The sequence below is a fragment of the Peromyscus maniculatus genome, chromosome 1 (genome assembly GCF_049852395.1).
Source record: "Peromyscus maniculatus bairdii isolate BWxNUB_F1_BW_parent chromosome 1, HU_Pman_BW_mat_3.1, whole genome shotgun sequence".
NCBI lineage: Eukaryota > Metazoa > Chordata > Mammalia > Rodentia > Cricetidae > Peromyscus > Peromyscus maniculatus.
Genome location: NC_134852.1, coordinates 121,631,488 through 121,652,689, shown reverse-complemented (window position 1 = coordinate 121,652,689; position 21,202 = coordinate 121,631,488). Strand labels below are relative to the sequence as shown.

Sequence of the window (21,202 nt, the reverse complement as noted above, 5' to 3'; positions counted from 1 at the left end):
GGGCAAGGGATGTCCCTTGTAACAGTTGGTGGTGACAAGGTACTGCTTGGGAGGGAGGTAGAGAGTATGCAGGCCATTTAGTTAGCCAAGTATGGTCTGTTCACTGTATGTATATAAAAGAGCCTCAAGTTTGTTCAGCAAAAAGACTTCTGGGTGATCTTATCTTCCTATGGTGAAGACATGAGAGAGATAAGAGGCGTGTCCTTGCAGCATGATCACGGTGGGCAGAGCTGAGTAGGGTACCCAGATGCCTCCATCCATGCTGCAGTAAAAATGGCCACCTTGGCTGGTGGCACTTCCCATCCCTCACTTCACCCAGACCCTCTTTCAGGTAGGTGTGGGAAAACTGAAGTGGGGAGGAAGAAGATGCCTGTGTTGTGAGAGACCCACCATGATCAGGTTCCCAGTAAAAAGGGACTACTTAATGGAGACCATGAGGAACTGGAGCCATAAATGCAGTGAAAGGACATACCAGTCGAACAAGAGCCTGCTGGTGGAGGCGGGGCCTGGCATCCACCAGATCAGTGCAGATAAGGTACTGGCTGCCCAGAAAATAAACATGCCTATTTGTGCTCTATTTGTGCTCTATTTGATGCCCAAAGCCTCACTGACCACCTACTATGCCCAAGTCCTTGGTGAAGCTGGCAGAGGAACAAGGTTGAAAAACAGTCCTTTCTGTCATGGAGCTATATTCACTGGAGCTCAGAGAGAGATTGTAAACAAGTGTGACTATGACATGATACTGTAGGGGTTCCGTTAGTGTCTTTGAGAGGGTTTGAAAGTCTTATGAAAATGATGATCATTGAGGTTTTAGTTGTAAAACAGCCATAACATTTTGATTATGCTTGCAGAATGATCACCAGGAGCCTGGCTACAGGGGCTGTCGTGACTGTCATTGGGGAAGTTTAAATGGGTCTTCTTGGAAGGGGGATTCTAGGTAGCCATGTTCAGAAATAAGGGAAGAGACTGGGGGAAGGTGGTTAACTATGTCTCTGAAAATGACCTGAAAAGGCAGAAGTGAAAGTCTGAGAACTGAGTTCACAGGAAACGCTGGGCAGGTACAGGGGTCTAGGGCCACAACCTCATTGCTCATGAGATTATCCAGTGAAGACAATGAGCTTGGACCATACAGTGACCCCATCAGGAGCTGTCCACTGTACTTAAAAAAGATTGAAGACCAATGTGTTGTTGGACTGTGCATGGCGTCACTCTAAGTTTGTTTTTACATACATGTAGCTCTCTGTCTCCCTGTCTCTCCCTCTCTCACCTCTCCCTCTCTCTGTCTCATGTGTGTGTGTATGTATACATGAATGTGTGTGTGCCACCTATGTTCAAGTGCCTGAAGAGGCCAGAAGATGGGGATTCTGTCTGCTGTAAACTTTGAGAATTGAGCTCAGGTCCTCCAGAAGAGCAGCAAATGCTCTTAACCACTGAGCCATCTTTCCAGGCCCGTGCGGCACTACTTTTAACATGAACTTAGCAAGTAATGCATATGTCAGGATTCTTCTGTTTCCATGCTCAGGGAAGGCCCAGCTGTCTGGTCTTGACTGCCTATCATGAACACGTTCTAGCCAACAGAACTACTTGACTGTCTTCCACAAGCCTCCTCCTTGTTATCAAAATTGCATTCACAGTAACAAAAGACAAAATGATCTCTGGGAAGGGTCTGGTGAGCTGAAGAAGTTCCTCCTTTCGCTGTGGTTAGGCAGGCTGCTTGTCTCTTCTCCAGACACAGCACTGTCCCCGTAGCCCTGTAAGATCTTGGTCTGACCCACTCTTACACACTATTGAAGAGCCTGGTCAAATCTCTCCTCTTCAAAGAGGGTTTCTTGACCATTCCCTGGAACAGCTGCCCAGACATCATGCTGGGCTACTTTTCATCTGAACAGTTGTATCAACTTGCTTCCATGTTCATCCATTTCTGTTGTCAGAGCATAAGCCCCATGAGGACAAGGATTTTGTCTGTGTCCCATTGTGCCCCAGTGCCTATCATCATCCCTACCAGGTATACAAAGCTCAATACATAATTATTCCATTAGGTACAAGAATGAAAGTGTGCTATGCCAGTCTGTTAACACGATGGTTGCATTAAAATTGCAAGTGTGAAGTAGATTTGGGAAAAGGCTCAACTCCTTTTCCTCCCCCACCTCCCTTTGGTGAGAGAGAAAGAGAGCTGGAAATAGAATGGGAGAAGTTTCTGTAAATTTCTGGTAACCATAGAGACGGTGATTTTCGTTTATTAATCTCCTGCTCTTAAGCAGGCTGGGGCCCCATGGTGATTTCTCCAAATTGCTCAGTCTGGTTATCCTGCAGCCTTCCTCATTAAGAAGAGCGGGCCCGTTCCTATCCTGCAGCACTTTAATTACTGCAAGCAGAAGCAATGCGCTCTACGCTCATTACCTCGCGCTCAACTTGGCTGCACCCCCACTTTAGAACAATGTAGTGAGGTCACCCACCCTAACCCCCTGGAGCCTTTGGTGACTTCCTCCTTGGCCTGGGGCTCTCTCCTTACATTCAGCTATCTTGAAGGTGAGGCTCAGGACCTTCTGGAAGAGCTTTTCATTTAAGTCAGGGCAGGCCACCAGCAGGGGTTCCTGCCCATGAAGGCTATGCTTTTGGCGGAAAGAATTACCCCTGGGAAGTGTGCTCTTCTTGTTGTCTGGCCTCTTGTGAGATCTGATTTCATGGTTCTTTGCTCCTCTTCTTCCCAGGCAGAAAGACATGTAGCCTCTGTGAGTGTGCTTCTGGTCAAGTCAGAGTTTCCCCCATTGGCTTCAGGAAGCTGGGAAATGGTAGTTGGGGGCAGCAGCTCCTTTTGTGGCAGCTCTTCCTCAGGGAGGAGTTTTTTAGTGCACGTATTAGAAGACCAGAGTTGGACTTCTACAGTGGCAGTGAGCTTCTGCTGTAGCTCTTAGTGGGGACTTCTCAACTATGAGTGACATTAGGTTTGGTCCTTCTGTCTCTCAGTCAGTGTTGGGACTCTTTAACTTCCCTTTGGGTCCCTGATGAACAGGATGTGGAGAACACTCAAGTGAGGAAGAATGGGTTTAACAGAGACATGTCTCTGGGTGGAGTCTCAGCTCCCCTAAAGCTGGTCACCTAAGGTCTGACCTCCCTGCCTGTGGAAACACTAAGACTTCCCTTTGGCTGAATTCCCCATCCTGTTGATTTAGAAATGCTGAGCCATCCTTCCAGCAAATGTTCTGAGAGAACTGGCCATTGGCCATGTGCTACACTAGTCAATGCTTCTTATCCTATGGCCCATGAACCCATATGGGGTCACTTAATTTAATGTGGGGGTTGTGGAAGGTTTGAAAAGAGTGAAAGATGCCAAGTGGCGGTGGCGCAGGCCTTTAATCCCAGCACTCAGGAGGCAAAGCCAGGAGGATCTCTGTGAGTTCGAGACCAGCCTGGTCTACAGAGCAAGATCCAGGACAGGCACCAAAACTACACAGAGAAACCCTGTCTCAAAAAACAAAAAATAAAATTAAAAACAAAGAAAAGAGTGAAAGAGGTCTGAATGCACAGAGGCCAAAGCTTAGTTCAAAAGTCAAACTCAGGATGAATCCAAGAAGTTTCTGGTAGTGCTCACCTATGTTATGTGTACAACTTCACTGCAGCCTCAGTTCTGAACACTCAGCACATGCACTTTGCACTGTGTATACCCCAAGGTCACATGGCACTGATGGGAGCTCCCTGAAACAGAGGATCAGGCTCAAGATCACTGTATGATCTAAGTTGCACTATTTTTACCATCCATGCTAAGTTTTCAGCTCCCATAGAAACCCAATAGTTTAATTACAGATAGCAGAACTGCTCATGTATCCCATCCACCACCATTTACATGTAAGTGTAGTATGCTGTTGGACTATGCTGTGCTGAAAAGACAAGCATATGGAGATTCCTTATATATCAATTTTATCTTTAATAAATGGTAAGTTTACATGTGTATCAAAGAATTGGTTTTAAGATACATTTATGTATGATTTATCATTAGAAGTTTGAATTAAGTACCTATTTTAGGTACCTATATACTCAGTGTCACTGAAGAATTTCCTGAGTAAGAAGGAGTTATGGTATAAGAAGTTATATTATAGCCAGGGCCCTGCACTAGGTGCTTAGGTCCTGCTGTGCGCCTGGCATGGCCATCAACCCGTTCTCGTGCTCTTGTGGGCCAAGCTTTCAGTAGCTGTAGACGTCTGCTGCTCAGGTAAGGCCCATCTTCAGCATACCAGAGATGAGGCCTTGGGGAGACCTTAGACTCCTGAGCCCATCAGAAAAGCCGAAGGAATTTGGAGGTAGGCCCATACCTGGTGTGACGACGACGACAGTGGCGTCACCAGCAGGTCCAAGAGCTCAGTCATTCTTCTTTCCAGGTGCCGCAACCTCTCATTCCCTGACAGCCTACCAGAGGTGAGCATCGTGTTCATCTTCGTCAATGAGGCGCTCTCGGTGCTGCTGCGTTCCATCCACTCGGCCATGGAGCGCACACCACCACACCTGCTCAAGGAGATCATCCTGGTGGATGACAACAGCAGCAATGGTGAGTGTCCACCTCCCTGGAGCCCAGCACCTGGCCCTGGGAAGGCTGATAAGAGTCTTCAGCTTTATGTTTTCACGTCTCAAGGTTCCATCTAGGGGGTGTCATCTCAGAGACAGATTTCATGATGGTCACCGCTTGGAAAGTCCATGTGCATCCCAAAGAGGCTGAGTCTTCAGTGGCTCGCCACTGTCTGTCCTAGCTTTCTAATGCTCTATGAGGAGATGAAAGGGCTCGGATCTACCCCACCTCACACACGGTGACTGTTTCCTATGAAGCGTCATTTCACTGGTGGTGGGCCTCCTTCCACTTGGATGATTGTTTGCAGTTGTTGTTTTGCCAACAAGAGTGAGGATGGTGCTGATGGTAGGGATGTTGATAGACAGGAAATGAAAGCATTGAGCTATTGGATGTCTTTGTGAATGCTCTGTCCCCAGAAAGGCTCTAGCGTGCGTGCAAGGGCCCTGTTGAACTCTTCAGTGTGCCTCTTTCTCCAGCTACCTCTGTCCCTTGGTTCACGTTGCACATCCTCTGGTTCCCACTCTCAGAAGTTCCCATAACTCTCTGGACTTAAAGATCAGGTGTGGACAGCTTAGAGACCAGTGCTCTCAGCAGGACCACATCTGTGAATGTGCTTATGAAACTGCATGACTAGAAGCAACAATCAACCATTGTGGGAGTGGACCACAAGTCCCCGAGCTTGCATTGTCTTTCAAGCCTTCTCAGGTGTAGCTAGTAAATTTCCCGATGAATCAGTTGCTGTAATGAGGTGGGCAATTTGTGATTTGTTATCAATTAAAGCTGAAACATATCAGATAATTGAAATGCCTTTCATCTCAATAAGTGAATTTCCCTTTTCATTTTCTCATGAGGTAAGAACCACAGGAGCAGAACTGTGAGGGGATTCAAGAGCTTTCCAAAGGGAATGCTCGTGATTCACTTGCTTCATTGTTCCATGGGCACAAAGGAAGGAGGCCTCAATGATGTGAGCAAGTAGGAAAGGCCCAGCCTCCATCTCCACTGGTACCCACCTTTGCTTAAGAGTCAGTGAAAGAATTCTCCAGAGAGATGTATGTCCTACCTCTCATCTCACATGAGGAGGTGAGGGATGGCAGAACCTCTATACCAGAGGGGAGGGCATTTCCAAATAAAAGACCCCCCCCAAATCTCATTCCAATACATTTCATCACAGACTAAAGGAAGAGATACTGTTCGACTTTAATCTGTGTGGAAAGCAAAGGGATGATGGGACTGGTATTCTAAGAAATTTAGATAAGGAGAGTGAGTCAGGTGTGGAGGATTTCTTATGTGAATTCTTAAAATGTAGACTTTATTTTGTTAATGCTGGTAACCATCATATGGTTTTGGTAAGAGGAATGAGGGGTTGAGGACTTGTCTGCTTTGTGATCCTGGGTGGGGAAGGGGCCTCTGGAAGAAGGGACATGGGTAAAGAGGCTTTTGCAGAAGGGCAGATGAGAAGTTTAAGACCAGGAGGACCGAGAACAAGACATAAACCTGAGAGACATTACAGAGGAAGAATTTGTGAGACCTACCATGGACAGATGGGCCGAAAGAGGGCAGGACACCGATGACTCGAAGTTTCAAGCCAAGGTGATGGAAAGGATGGTGGGTATTGTCCTGGGACATGGAGGTGGCAGAGCAGTGTGCAGGTGCAGTGGTTACCTGTGAATGACATACATAGAAAAGCATACTTGGGAACTTTCAAACCCTCAGGGGGTGGGGGTTGGTAGCAATGGTACAGTGAGGTAACTGTAGGGGTGGCTACACTCTGATGCACAGGTGATACAGCTGCATCCAGCTCCCTGTGCATACCCAAGAGAGCACCTGCATATGGGGGAGACCTGGACAAGCTGTGGGGGCTGGAGCAGCCTCCAATATTCTGATCGTGGTATTGACTGTAGCGTGTACAAAGTTACCAAGAGGTTGTGGGATGTAGCTCACTAGTAGAACACTGCTTTAGCACACACAAAGCTCAAGCTTCACCCTCAGCACCACAAAGATATTTTTAAAAAGATTTTAGCATTAGGAAAGCTGGATTGAGGGTGCTTGAGACCTTCTTCTACACTTTGTGCTTTTAATTAATTCAAAATATGATGTTAAGCCAGATGTGGTGTTGCATGCCTGTAATTCCTGCACTCCAGAGACAGAAGTAGATGGAGCTCTGTGAGTTCGAGCCTAGCCAGAACTGCATAATGACATCATCTCAAAATGATTATAACAATAATAGTAATAATAATATTAATATTACTAATAACAATAATTGTAATAACTTTTAGACCACCCAAAAGCTCTCCCTTGAGATTCTACCTCATTAAATTTGCAGCAGAGTCTGGAAATTGCTGTTTTTAAAGCATCCTTAGCAATCCACGGCTCTGACTGACAGCCTGGATGAATGGCCCAGATATATCTTCACTCTCTGCACAGTAAGGGTCACTATGTACTGTGAAGGGAAGGACTCTCAGGCTGAAGTGAGAAGTTGTGGATTCTGAGATGCTCCCTGCAGAGGAGGAGTGGCTGAGAAAATCCCTCTCTGCTAAATCTCAGGAACTTCCTGTGTGAAATAGAGGTGACAGTTGTCCCAGGTGCCTCACCTGCCTAAAGTGGTAAAACAAGCCATATAACTGAACTGAGCCTGTCAGTGTTGTCCCTGCCCAGCCCTGCTCCTTTCCCAGAAGTCCAGTGCGCAGTGAACTGCACAGAGAACGCAGGAGACCTGAATCAGACTCTCATAAGTTGGGTAAAGAAGCCCCAGCTGGGAAGACAGGGTGTCCAAAGAGAAGAGTGGAGAATAAGAGTCCGGAAGCTTAAGGAGGGTATTGAAGATGAGATAGTCAGGACCAGGAAGGAGAGGGTGGGTAGTGGTAGGTGGTGGCAGAATAGGAACCATGGGAATAGGTTAGTCATCCCCCCTGGAATGAAAGAGCTCCAGGTTGCCCTAACACACAGGCAGGTGGATGATAAGGAATCTGAGAAGAGGCTCCTGGGTCTGGAATATCTGGCTCCGGAAGCCTTGGTAAATAGCAAGGCTGGGCTGGGGGTGAGTAGCCAGATGCAGAAGCTGAAGTGGAGAAGGGGAAGTCACTGTGAGGGATTTGACTCCAGGGGAGGATCGCCAGCTAAGGCAAGGAGCTGGAGCAGTGTTTCCTCAAAATAAAAATTTGCAGCATTATCATCATCATTTACAGCAAGAAGTTTCCATCTGACCCAGGATGACACACCTACTCATGCCCCTGTACACACCACCCCTGATTGAAGCAGAACTTCTAAGAAACAATACCTACTCTTACAATGCACAAAGCATCCTGCCATTTCCCATTGTATTCTGTGCTATGGTATTCAATTCTATTATATTTTGTTCTATTCTCTCTTCTTTAGAGACAGGCTGTTCTCAAGACCTGGAGTGCACATCAAAAGCACTTTGGTGAACTTGGGGAGCTGGGGTCCAGGCCATTTCTGTGGTGTTTAAATGGGTCTGAAGAGGGGGTACCTGAGTCCCTGAGGTCAGAGGCACTGAGCAGGGGCTCTGTAGAAGCAGAAGACGGGTCTGGGGTGCAGCTGCCCAAGAGAACAAAAGGTTCATCTGCTCCCCAGTCCAGAGGTACAGAGGATGAGTGGAGAGGCCGCCGGAGGCAGCAGAGGCAGTAGAAGGCATGCACGGTGGTAGGTTCTCTCAATCCTAGCACCCTGTGGCAAGCAGGGTTCTAAGACCAGAGTGCAATGGGACAAGAAGGTGACCAGTAGCAGAGAGATGGCCTTGGCCAGCTGAAGGTAGAAAACGGATAGGAGAGAGACACTCTGGGGAAGGGTGCAGCCCTGGTCTGAGGTCACCTCCTAGTGGCTCAGCCTGACCCAGTGGCTGTGTTTCTACCTCGAGCAGCCCCTGTCTGGGGATCTGCTCCTCTCAGACATCATGTCACTCAGTCGGGGACTGTCACAAGTTCATCAGGGGGACTCGGCTCAGCTCCATAAGCATTCCAGGAGTCTGACCTATCAGTTCAAGTCTTAAGTACGAGGCATGGAGGAAGGAGGAAGGAGGAAGGAGGAAGGTCCCCTTTTGGTCACTTCTTATCTTTGGTTTTCTTAGGTGCCCTGTGGGGACCTTCAGCCACTCCTTGCCCTGTCGGTCTGACAGAGCCCCCGAGGACAGCAAGGGGCAAAGGGAACAAAGGTTCTGTGGAAGTGGCAGATTGCCAAGGGGATGAGGAGGCAGGCTAAAGAGGCGATAATAACGTGACACAGTTGATGGAGGTGACAGGTGTTTCAGTCACGGGGTAAAGGTAACTCACCATGATGAGAAAGCTCGGGGCTGGACGCTCGGCCAGCTTTGCAGTTCCAGCTCTCTCTAGAGTCTTCCGCCAGTGTGTTCTTAACCTAAGTGAACCCTATTCACCTTATCTGTAAAATTGAGATGTTTAATTCCTACCTCTGAGGTTGTTCGGAGTCTTGGATGAGATAAGGAATGATGGAAGAATGTGGGCTTTTAAGATTCTAAATTAAGCAGTGCAGAGCCACGGGAATGGCTTGCTCACAGAGCCCTCCTTCCCAGCCTCACCAGGGTCTCTGTGTGAACTGGCACTTTCTCTACCCACCTTCTCTGCTGCAGCCCGGGCGTCCTCAAACAAAGAAAGGGGAGGCCCACCATGCTTCCACCCAAGCGTCTCCACTGTTGGCGCCCTCCGAGGCCAGTGGTCCTGTAGAGGAGCCTCAGTTCATCTTCTCAACCCCCTCAGCTACTTCCTCCACCAACTCTGCTTTTCCAGAGACTGGCTTCTCCTTGGGATGCTGCCACTCCCTTGTACGCAGTCTTAACGTCAGTGTTGACTTGTGATTGACAATACGGAGATTTATGCCAGGCACCATCCTGCCTCAGGACATTGGTACAAGCTTGCCTTCCACCTGACATATCCTCACCCCACCTCATACTTTGCCCTGTTGCCTCTTTAGGGCCCCCCTCCAGTGGGCTGTTAGTGACCGGTACTGTTTAAACGGCAGTCCTTGTCCCTGTCCCTCTGCACCCTCCCTGGCTTCTCTCCTTCTGTCACACCTATTGTCTTCTGGTGGACTGAACTTAGTGCTTCCTCTCACTAATTCATGTGTACACTATAACACACACACACACACACACACACACACATACACACACACACACACACACACACACACACACACACACACACACACACACACACACACACGCCCCGTGTGAAAACTCCAGGAAGATGAAGCATCTGTGCCCCAACTGTATCCCCTGTATGTGGACTAGTGCCCGGCACTTGCATGGACTCAGCACACCTTGCTTTGGTGAAAAGACAAGTGAATCTGGGGTCTGGAGATCTGGGCAAGGTGCGGAGTCTGCATGGTGGCACTCCAGTGCACTGGAGACCCTCAGTCTCCGTGTCTAACTGTTGCTGCTCTTCATGCTGCGGGAGATGAGGGTGCCGTGCCAGGCTCCGCTTCCCTCCAGAGATGGGGTAGAGCCACTTGCTGCTACCCAGGCATACAGCACGAACGCAGGTGGCAGATGGAATGCAGAGCAGGAAGGGGCCTTTTTTTGCTATGACCCCAGCTTATCCCGAACTCAGTGCCCGTCCTCAGAGCCAGAGAACCACGAAGTCTCTCTGCTTTGGTCAGTGTAACCCATCTCCTGCAAGTAATCCTCATGATCAGCCACACCCTGCAGGCCCAGCTCTGCAACCCTACAGCCACATTTCCAGGCCCCTGATGCCTCTTAATTGTCCCAAGAAAATGACGGGAACCGGCTCTGAGCTCCTAGGCTTCGCAATAAATTGCAGTGGGCCAGTGTTTTCAGCTGTGGCTGGGATGTCACCTCAGGCTTCCAAAGGAAGGGGACCAGAGTTTTCATCCCATGGAGTTATCTCTGCCTTTGACTTTCTTCATTGGTTCCTTTAGCGGGTTTCCAAATTACATGACTGAGTACTCTGTGAGCTTATGCATGTCTCACAGTATCCCAGTCCCAGGTTCAGAACCAGGTTCTGGGTAAAAGTGATTTTTTTCAGATCCCCTCACAGCTAGCATCCTGTCCCACAGCTTGCCTACCCCCACTTCCAACAAACAAAAAAAAGGGCTTCTTTCCATGTTCTCTGTTTGTCTCATTTATGAATTCAGATCCTCTTTTGATAAATCATATGCCCTTCTTTCCTGCCACTTAAATTTCAAAGTTAATCTTTATTTTGTTATTAAGCACATCAAAGGAATGGTAATGTCAACTCCTCTTTTAAGAATCCCGTTCCCTGGAGGCTCCCGTCTGCTCTTGATTTGGCAGACATTTGCTCAGCCTCCACCCATCCCTCACACTTGCTCTCTACTTCTGCATGCAGACTCGAGAATGGTGGCTTCAGCATGTCCTGGCCTCGAGGGCTCTGGTGCTCCTGTCCCTCTCTCCCAGGCTGTGATCTCCCTTGCTCACACTGCCAGGAGATGCCATAGAACTGGGTAGGATGCAAGTGACAAGTGGGATGGAGCTGTCCCTCAGTGTCATAGTGACAGACAGACCACCAAGGGCCTGCAGACGCAAACTCAGTCCATCAACTTAGTGAATTTCCGTGTTGCTCTAAAGGGATGCCTTACAGGTCAGCTTAGGGATGGGAGAGTTTCCTCCAGCTCACTGTTTGGTGGCAGCCCATCCTGTGGGGAGGCACATCGGCGGCAGCAACATGAGGCAGCTGGTCACACTGCCTCTGTGCTCAGGAAGCAGAGAGATGAGTGTTTACTTCTCAGCTTACATTTTTCCATTTTTTTTTCAGCCAAGGACCCAACCCAGGGAATAGTACCACCCATATTCTGGGTGGGTCTTCCCTCCTAAGTTAAACCTTTCTTAATCACCCTCTCAGACACACCCAGAGGTGTTTCCAGGGTGATTTTCAATCCAGCCAAGTTGTCAGTGAAGGTGAACCGTCACACTGGCTCTCGGGAGGAAGCAGACTCTAGAGAAGGCAGAAGCAGCCTGGCAATGCCCCTGTCTACATGGCAGGGCCAGGCTGGAACCCTTGCTTCTCACTCCAGCTGAAGCTCCTCCTTCCTCCACAGGTTGTCTCCTTGCTCACTCCCCACTCCAGTTCTCCTGTCTTCACTGTGTGTGAGCATGATGCCCACAGCCAGGCAACCCTGGGCTGGCTTTCAGTGCTTTCCTTAGTTTACTTAGCTGATAATCAGAAGTAGGACCATTCGCTTCCTGAAAGCTGTCCTTCATTTTGCATCCCACACAGTAGGCCGGATGAGGGAGTGTCTCATTGCTCCCATGTCCCTCCCACTGTGCTGTGTTTTAGCTGGACATGAATGGCAGAATGACAGTTAGCCACAGATGAGCCACGACAGGCAGGTTAGGAGCGACCCAGCCCTGGTCATCTCAGGACCTCTCTGTGTAGCTTTTGGCAACCACTTGGCCAGTTTTGCAGGTAAAAGAATAGGCGCAAAGCCCCCAAGATAGACAGAGGCAATAAAGCTGAGTTTCAGAAGTTAACATAAAAACAAGGGTGAGCAGGGCCCATGGCCACACAACCAAGAAGGATGGATAAGGGAACCCAGTCTGTTGGCCTTGGTGTCGCTTTCTATCATGCTACTGGGGAATTTGATGACACATTATCTGGTTATCCCTGGACAGCCAGGCTTCCCAGCGCTTCCAGAGGAGGATATACCAGAGCCAAAGTGATAGCCACACGCCTGAAAATGGTGGACCTGTGCGCTGCAGCTCCAGCACAGATCAGGACTTCAGCCCCCTCCTAGGTACAGGATGCCTAAAATCCAGGATCTGCTCTGCTGGAAGGCAGCAGGAAGATTTGGCCAGCAATGGTCCTCAGAGTAGTCTCTGGGTGTCAGGTCTAGTTCCTACCCAACTGCTCCCTGAGACCAGGACTGCTTGTCCAGCCCAGTCCTCAGCTAGAGTGACCTCCAGTACCCCTGGGGAAGCCTGAGTCCTTCCCCCAACCACTGAGCACTTCTCTATGCCAGGCCCATTCTAAGTGTAGCCCATAAATTCATCATGCCCCTTGACAGCGGTAAGAGCCACCATCACTGTGACTACATAACAAGAAAACAGGCACAGAGAAGCAAAGTGACTTTGCCAAAGTCACACAGAGTTGACAGCAGAACCCATGACTTCAGAGCCTATGGCCTTGGCCAGTAGACAGGCTGCCTCCCATGCCACATAGTGCTCTGACTCCAAAAGACTCATCTGACCTCTGTTCTCATTCTTTAACTCCATCCCCTCTGGAGAGAGCAAAGCTGGGCGGTGGGACCAACCAGTGAAGTAGGAGAAATAAGGAACACAAGCAGGACGGGCTGTCCCCTCCACTGGAACCTACCTGGGGCTCAGTAAGGAGAGACACGTGGCATAGATGCTTTGAGACTCAGGAATTGATTGAAGAGCTATCAACCGTGGATAATCTTGTAACCTTTGAATCAGGAAAACACTGGTGTGTGTGTGTGTGTGTGTGTGTGTGTGTGTGTGTGTGTGTGTGTGCAGTATGTTTAATAATAGTATGTGTGCAGTATGTGTATGTGTGTTTGTGTATATATGCACATGTACTCATGTGCATGACTGGGCATGCTTATGCATATATGTGTATGCCTGTGTGAATGCTTTTGTGTGCATGAGGCCTTGTGTACACACAACCATGCAGTAGTGAGCATGTATACACATATAATCAGTGGTATACAAAGTCCTACAAACAGTGGATTGAGCCCAATCCTCTCCCTTCTACCACCTATCACTACCCAGAGACACCTTCAACTCCAGATGAATGACAAGCGATTGCAGAGCTGTGAGTCACTGTCACTTTCCATGGCTGGTCAGACATTCACCATGGAATGACAAAATAGAACTCTTGTTCCTGGGCTCCTTGCTGTCAGCTGCTAGGTTTCCCTCCATCTTCTTGAAAAATCCCCATCATCCTTTGGCCCAGAGCCTGTCTAATCATTGTTTAATGTTTTGAAGATGCTGGCCTACACAAGAGACACTCATTCCAGGCTGTAAAACTACCAATAGCTTTGCATGCAGCTGGAATAATTGTCAAGATTTTAAAAAGCAGAGGCAAAAACAGTCCAATAGTCTTGTGTTTTATGAAGCTTGGAGAATCCCATGTAGCTAATGGAATTACAACCAAGATTCAGACAGCTTAAAGGTGTTTACACAGCCAGCCATGTAAGCTGTCAGCTCCAGCCTTCCCTGGTCTGCTTCAGGCTATGGCACCTTGTTGCTGCCTACCCCTGTCCTTTGACCAGCGGGCCAGGCTTACCCATGCACAGCATCGGCAGTAGACTCACGGTAACCTAGAGGTCCAGGTAATGAGACATCATGTTCTGCAGGAGTCCAGTTGCTGCCTGGGGTTGCTTCTGCATGCTGCATTGTTCGTCAGTAGTCTGGAGAATGACTCCGTGTGACAGTTAATATTGATTGTCAACCTGACAGGATCCTACAGTCACCTCTGGGCATGCTTGTGAGGGACTTTCTGCATTGGTTTCAACGTGGTGGGAAAAGGCAAACTCAAATGTGGGCAGCACTATCCCATGACGTGGGGAGCCTGACTGAAAAGAAGAAAGCAAGCTGAGTACCAGCATCTACGGTCTGTTTCACTGCAGATGTGATGTGAGCAGCTGCCTTCGGCACCTGTGACCACATCATCTCTGCCATGATGAGATGTACCCTCCAACTGTGAGCCAAATAAGCCCTTCCTCCTTTGGGTTGCTTTTCTCAAGTATTTTGTTGTAGCCATGATAAAAGTAACTACAACCCACCCAGACACAGCCCGTCCTCTGCTGCCATCCTGCCTGCATTTCCAAGCTGTGTCCTTAGTGACTGGTGTGACTCCTGAGCGCCTAGGTACTCCAGATGGCACACACCTGTCACTCTCTGCTAACTTAAGCCCTGTCTCAGATCTAGGGGCCGCTGTGGCCAAGGGCTCTGGGATGGGCAAGAATCAGTGTTTCTGCAAATGGTGACACTCAGACCAGGGTCACGTGGGAGAAGACCTGGACCTTGTGCCCCACTTGATGAACTGCTCATCTTCCTCTGAGCCTACCCCAGAAGTGCCCTGTAACACAGGTTGAGGTGCCCCCACCTCTGCAGAGAGAAGCCGTAGCCTTGGCGACCTGGCCCAGACACGGCTGCTGCTGTGTGAGATCTGCCCTGCTGCTCTCACCCTTCTCCGATTGGGCTGTGTGCTGAACCTTCTGCCTATCTCGCCACCAGTCTAGTCTCCTGCTGGAGTATGAATGAAACCTCTCTCTGATACCTCCTTCTCCTTTTCACTGGACCCTGCTCCTTATCTGGCCAATGCTTCCTCCAGAGGACTAGACTCTGGCTCCTGTATAACCAGACTGGGCCCCTGTTTCCAGGCCCTGGTCCACCTGCCCTCATATATTGTGAAGGGCACATCCTTAGTTAGAGATGCTGGTCTATGAGTGATCCTGAGGACCCTGCCAGTTTATGGAGCAGCTCCAACCTCAGTTTCCCTACCTCAGTCCTGCATATTTCTACCGTCTCCTCTGCTCTTGTCAACCACTGGGCCGAATTCCCGACACACTACGATGGTTCAAGCCTGGTGGAGTCTCCATGGGTAGCTCACTGCCTCCTTCAGTCCCACTGTCTTACGAAGTTAGTTGTCTTGGGGAGTCAGGGCTCCCTGGCATACTTCCTTGACAGTGCCTGGAGGATGAAGCACCTGCTTCTCAGCTAACGAGTACCCTGTGAGCAGCTGCATCAAGATGGCCTGGACCACTTCATTTATAGACTAGCCAAGGTGACCAGTTTGGGATAAACAAGGCTGGCAGGAATCAGAAAAGGCTCTCCTCCTCTGATCAGCTGTCCGGCCATCTGTCAGAGAGGCAATTCTTGCAACTGTAATGTGGAGCTAAGTGTAGGAGTGGTGGAGAAAGCTGCTTCCTGTCCACAGGTAAGGGGGCCTGATGCTGGCAGCTGGGAGTTGAGCTGTTCCTGAAAAGATGCCTGGGAATCCTTCCAGGGTGGGAGTAGCAGCCACAGGAAAGGATGTTCTGTTCTTCTTAGCCTGGAGCCTATCTTGCTCAGCAGGTGGAAAAGACAAATTCTGGTGCTGAAAATCATACAGGAAATTTGGGACACCCCTAGTGAGCCAGGGTCCTCCCCTGCTTTCCCAATGATTCGAAAAAGGGCTCCAAACTAAACCAGTGAGACACTTCCTACTTGCTGAGATTTGAATGTGGCCCCAAAGTTCTTATAAGAAACCTAATCCCCAAAGCAACTGTGTTGAGAGTTGACAGCTCTAAGAGGTAATTAGGTCACAGGGCTCTGCAATTGTGGGTAGATTCATGATGTGATTAATTTCTGGGTTATCCTTGAATGTTATCACAAGAGTAGGTCCTGATAAAAGAATGAATTTGGTTGCTTTGTTCTCTACTTTCCATGACTGTGATGAAATGCCCACGGTAATCAGCTTATAGAGAAGAAAGTGTAGCTGAGTGTGGCGGTATACACTTGTAATTTCAGTACTTCAGAGGTTAAGGCAGGAGGGTTTCTGTGAGGTAGAGGCCAGCCTGGGCTACATAGTGAGACCCTGCCTCAAGAAGGGGAAAAGGGGGCAGGGCAAAGGGAGGGAAGGAGGAGGCAGTGTATAGAAGTAATCGTTTGCCTCAAGACTAGAATACAAAATTGAGAAAGAAGGCAGCTGGAGCCCACTAAGACCTTCTAATACCTGGAAGTCCTTCTACAGGTCCCGCCTACTAAAGTTCCTATCACTTTCCTATAGCTCAGACAGGGAACCTTCAAAAGACATTTACCATCTAAGCCACAGCAATCAGTGCCTCGAACCGCCCCCCCCCCCCCAAGAAAACCCTTTGTGTCCAGCTGTGGCTCCTTCATCTTGAACTTCAGAACCTATAGAACATCGAACCAAGAAAATTCAGTTCTCTGTAAGTTACCCTGACTTGAGTATTTTACTGCTTGGTCCAGAACCAGGTGAAAACATTATTGACACGAAATCTTTGGAATATGGAAGGTTCTGGAAAGGCTGCTCTAAGCCATGCAATGGCCCTTGGTGGCCTTGAGTAACATCAGGGTCTGTGTGTGCTCAGAAAAAAAAAAGTTGGCTCCTGTCACCACTGCGGCTGCCGCCCTTTTCTGCACGGTAAGCGTTCCGAGCTCTGGGAAGGTGAGCAACCCTCTTGTTTGATGGGCTGGAGGTTGTGCTGAAGGCAGTACACAGGCTGAGGAGACCGGAACAAGTGATGGGGCTGAGATCCCACTGGTAAGTATGTACCCGCCTAGCTGGGCCTCAGGTACATCCACTCTTATCGAGGTTATGACTCTTGTTTGTTTACTTAAGGCCCTAGTCTCCTCTCAGTGGCCCTAAGTTAGATAACAAACACCATACTTTTTTCTGAGACTGCCTGTCCTGCCTGCTCAGGCCCACAGGGACTTACACACCTTCTACTCCATTCATTCACATGCATTTATTCAACAAAGGGAGGAACAGAGCCAAGTTCCAAGAGGAGGTGGTTGTGAGCCAGAGCTGAGCTTCTCCCAAGTATCTATGTCTCTTACCTGAGAGTACATCCACACGGGGTGGGTACAGTGGGTCTCATGGTCTCACAGATGCACACAGTGGCTTGGGGAAGCTGTGGCTTATACTCCCAGACAGGGCACAGCCAACACTGGGTTCAGCTCTGGAGTCTGAGGGCTTAATCTCACTGGTATACTGAAGAGTCCTAAGTTACCCACCAAGGCTTGCTAGGCCATGCAGGTGGGGAAAGTGAGTCAGTCTTGAGTCTGGAGGGTATGGAGACTGTGACGAATCAGACAAGAAGCCCACGAAGAGCTAGGGGAGGAAGCCATTGGCTCCCTCCATCACAGTCACCAGGACCTGCTCATTTGTCCACATGTTTATGTTCTGTGGGCTGAATAAACCATGTGCATGGGTCAAATGCTGCCCTCTCCTACCTGTCCACAGCTTCTTCTATCTGGACTCCCACTGGAAGAAACAGAAGCATCTTTTGAAATGCTATTTATCTCAAGAGTCCCTCTCGCCCTCTCTCCATCTCTGTAATTGCTTATTTTCCACATCTCAGAAAACAGCTACCCCAGCCAGCAGAATTAGTCACTCCTTCACAGCATCCCTTTGTTGTGTGTACCATTTGAGGGCATTACTAGGCAGTGAACCAGGGAGGCCCCTCTCTTAGAAAAGAACATGGTCTTATGGCCACGGGATGGGCTGTGTCCCTAGGAGACGGGCTCAGATGTCAATCTTGGGACCTGGGAGCCAACCAAAGGCAACAACACAACACAGAGAAAACATTCCAAGGCTCACGATTCTCCCCACAGGGGAAAGAAGCCAAACTGGATCTTCACACACCCACATCTTTAAAACCTTCCTCCTGGGGTGCATTTGATGGGTGACAGAAATGAATTAGAAATTAGATCAGGACTGAGCATTTACATGGGCCCCGGGCCAAATGAAAATTAAAACGAGTATCTCGGCAGGGTTAATGGCAAAGGCGAGGCTTCCAGCCTTCCTTGGCAGAGTGTGCCGACCTGGGTCTCAGAGGGGAATTGATCGATGGAGCCAGATGATGAGATCAGGAGGTGGAGAGAGGGCTCTCCACCCAAGCAGCAGGAGGAATTAACTTGTCACCAAAGGGTACTCGCTGATGCAACAGGAGAGTCCCGCAATACAGGACAGATTTTAACAGCAGGCTGTTCAATGGCATCATCAGCTGCCCACTTCAGCCTGAAGGTACCAAAGAAAGGAACATGTCTCCTACCATGAGAGAGGCTTCTGGCCAAGTTGCTGGCCCCTTCCTGGGGACTAGATATGTCTGCGAGCTTGCCTGAGTTGTCAAATTTCATTTGCCTCTAAAATGAGAACTAATATAGAGAATCCAAGCAAGCAAAGTTGTTTGCTGAGTGTTCCTGGCTGGCCTGCTCAGGCATGAGGCTGAGAAATTGTCTCAAGTGATTTTATTTTCTTTGAAAAGAGCACTCAAGGGTGTTCCTTGATCTTTCTGGAGTGATTCCCCACAGTCTGGGTGTCTGATTACTGCCCTTTGGACCTCCGCAATCTATTCCTGTGAGGAATGGGAACAGGGGTGGGCAAAGTGATGCTTGATGAATTCCCAGATTTGCACATTTATCCTCCTTCTTTGTTGTTATCAGATAATGCATGGAGGCATAGGTACATGGGTCCATGAGATACTGAGTGTGTGGATGCGTGGATGCATCAGTATGTGAGTGCATGGGTACATGGGTGCATGGGCAAGGATACACGAATGGACTTAATGTTTCCCATTCTATGTTGTAGGTATTTTATGCCCACTTTAGAGATGAAAGAACTAAGGGTCCAAGTTGCTAAATGAGCGACTAGTGTTCGGTTTGCAAGGTGGTAGCAGAGTGGAGCCTTAGCCTTAGTTCCCGTCACCAGGCTTGATACCTTCTTCCTTCCTTTCCTATATTTCCCACTCAGATTAAAAAGAAACAAATGCCTGTCTCGTATCTAGAGATAGCCTCATGGGGTTGGAAGCATTGCCTGTATGAATAAATGGCCAGGACCCCCCTTTTTTCCATTCCGCACATATTTACCCATCACTCTGGAGGCAGAATTCTAAGGTGGTCCTCTGAGATTCCCAGCCCTGATAAAGACTCCTCCCAGGTCTCTGGCTATACCCAGGGCCCCAAGAGAGCTACTCGGTCAAACACTACTCTGTGTATTGCTGAGAATAACCAGGGTCAATGTCCTTTAGTTGGGTGGGTCTCAAGGTCCTCCAGTGGTGTCAGCAGGAGGCAGTCACAGCAATGTGCTCTGGTGACCTAAAGCAAACAGAACTCTGTGCTGTGACCTGCCTGAAGGAGTTGGGTAGCAGGTAGCTGTGGGCAGCCTGAAGGTGCTGTGGGAAGCATCCAGCCAATAGTCAGCAGGAAGAGCCTTCTAATACAAAGACATGAATTTGGCCAACAGCCAACCCACCTGGTAGACAACCCTGAGCCCCAGATGAGAACCAGCACTGCCAACAGCCAGATTATAGCCCATCGAGGCTCTGAGCAGAGACCCTGCAAGGTGCCATCTGAATGATGCGTTACAGAAACCAGGAGACCATGACTGTGTGTTGCTTAAAGCTGCTAAGTCTGTGGTATTTTCTAAGCAGGAAAGAAAAAGTCATGCATGACCCAGTGTGTGCTAGGCCAGGGTGCTGTATGCAGGGAAGCTGAGGCTAACAGCTTATGGCCTGGAGCGGGAGACAGATAAGACATAAATGGTGGCAGACCATACTAAATGCCCTGGGTGGTAAAAATAGAAGAGTAGGACATAACCAAGTGGGGTGCAGGGGCATGCTTTAGGCTATGGGGGTAGAAAAACCCTCTGGTCGGTGTTTCAGACAGAGGGACTAGCACCACTGCAGACCGTGAGGTGGGAGGAAGCCTGTCAGGATGCCAGAGCCACAAGGAGAGGAAAGAGGAAGGGTGGCTTGGATGGTTCCTGCAGGCCCCTGTGTCATGAGCAGCTCTAGTGAACTCTATCTGGAAGGCCCCCACCCCTCTGCCGTGAGTGGCTGCAGCAGAGGAATTTCGGAGGCTGTCACATACTTTGGGTAAGGCATTACAGTGGGACTCTGGTGGCCGAAGTGAGAGGAGAGTGGGTGAATCTGTGAATCAAGTGAACGAAAGGGGTGAGAGCAATGGAGAGATTTGAAGATGCATCCCCACTAGTGATGTGGGGGACACGGGTGCCATTTGCCAAGATGGTGGGACCCTATGGGAGAGCGTCAACTTGGAGAGTGAGAATGAGTGTCAAGTTTGGGCTCTGCTGAGGGTGGGCTGACTAGCAGACCTCTTAGCGGGGGGCCTTAGTAGACATAGGGATAGGCAGAGTGGTGGTCTGCAGAGGTGGGACCCAGGTTCAAGGAGGAGGTATGGACGGTTTCTGGCTGGGTGGCTGTGCAGTTAGCTCCTGAGCAACCTCTGAAGAATGGCAGAGAACCCCACCTTTGCATGGCCTAGACCTCTGACATAGCCATCTTCCTGGTCCCTCTGTTCCTGTGCTGGATCCCAGGGACAGCCACAGCTACCAAGTAGAGGCTTCAAGAAGGAGTGGAGGCCTCTAGAAGGAATGGAAACTTCTGGAAAGAGTGGAGAGTCCAGGAAGGAATAAAGGAGAAGCTTCCAGAAGGAGCAGGGAGGTTGTGAAGACTGGCTCTGATGTGAGCTGCCACCTTGGCAGGTTCCTCACTTCTGGCCTGGTGATAAGGTATATTAAGCACCAAATGACATGAACTTGAAATTGTAGTCTAACACAGTGAAAGAGTCTGGCGAGCAGAGAAGAGTATGAGCACCACCAAATCGCCTGTAGGACAATCAAATCCCTGATTAAATCACCTCCCAAGATCAAGCAGCCCCCAGAGACAGCTGGAAGGGTCTATGAATCCTAATGGGGCCATTACTTCTCTAGGAGGAGCCTGGGCCAGCCTATGGCTTCTCTGCTGGGCCTCTGGATCCAGGTAGGAGGTGTATACCAGAGAGCTTCCCACAGGAGTCCTGAGCAGGGGACTTCGGACATATGGCAGGCAGCCACTTAGGGAGTCTAGGACATAAGTGATGGCTGGCCTCAGCTTCTCTAGTTTTCCCTTGGAGGAACCACTCCCCAAAAAGCATGCCCAAAA

The 21,202-nt window shown here is 49.3% G+C and overlaps 1 protein-coding gene across 1 annotated transcript in view; it reads left to right on the top strand.

Annotated features, from left to right (window-relative positions):
* The window catches only part of Galnt18 (polypeptide N-acetylgalactosaminyltransferase 18), a 319,360-nt gene that overhangs the window by 176,431 nt on the left and 121,727 nt on the right, over positions 1–21,202 (top strand). The window contains exon 3 of the mRNA XM_006978593.4: positions 4,377–4,543. Coding sequence (XP_006978655.1) covers positions 4,377–4,543 — 167 coding nt within the window. The remainder of the gene's footprint in view (positions 1–4,376; positions 4,544–21,202) is intronic.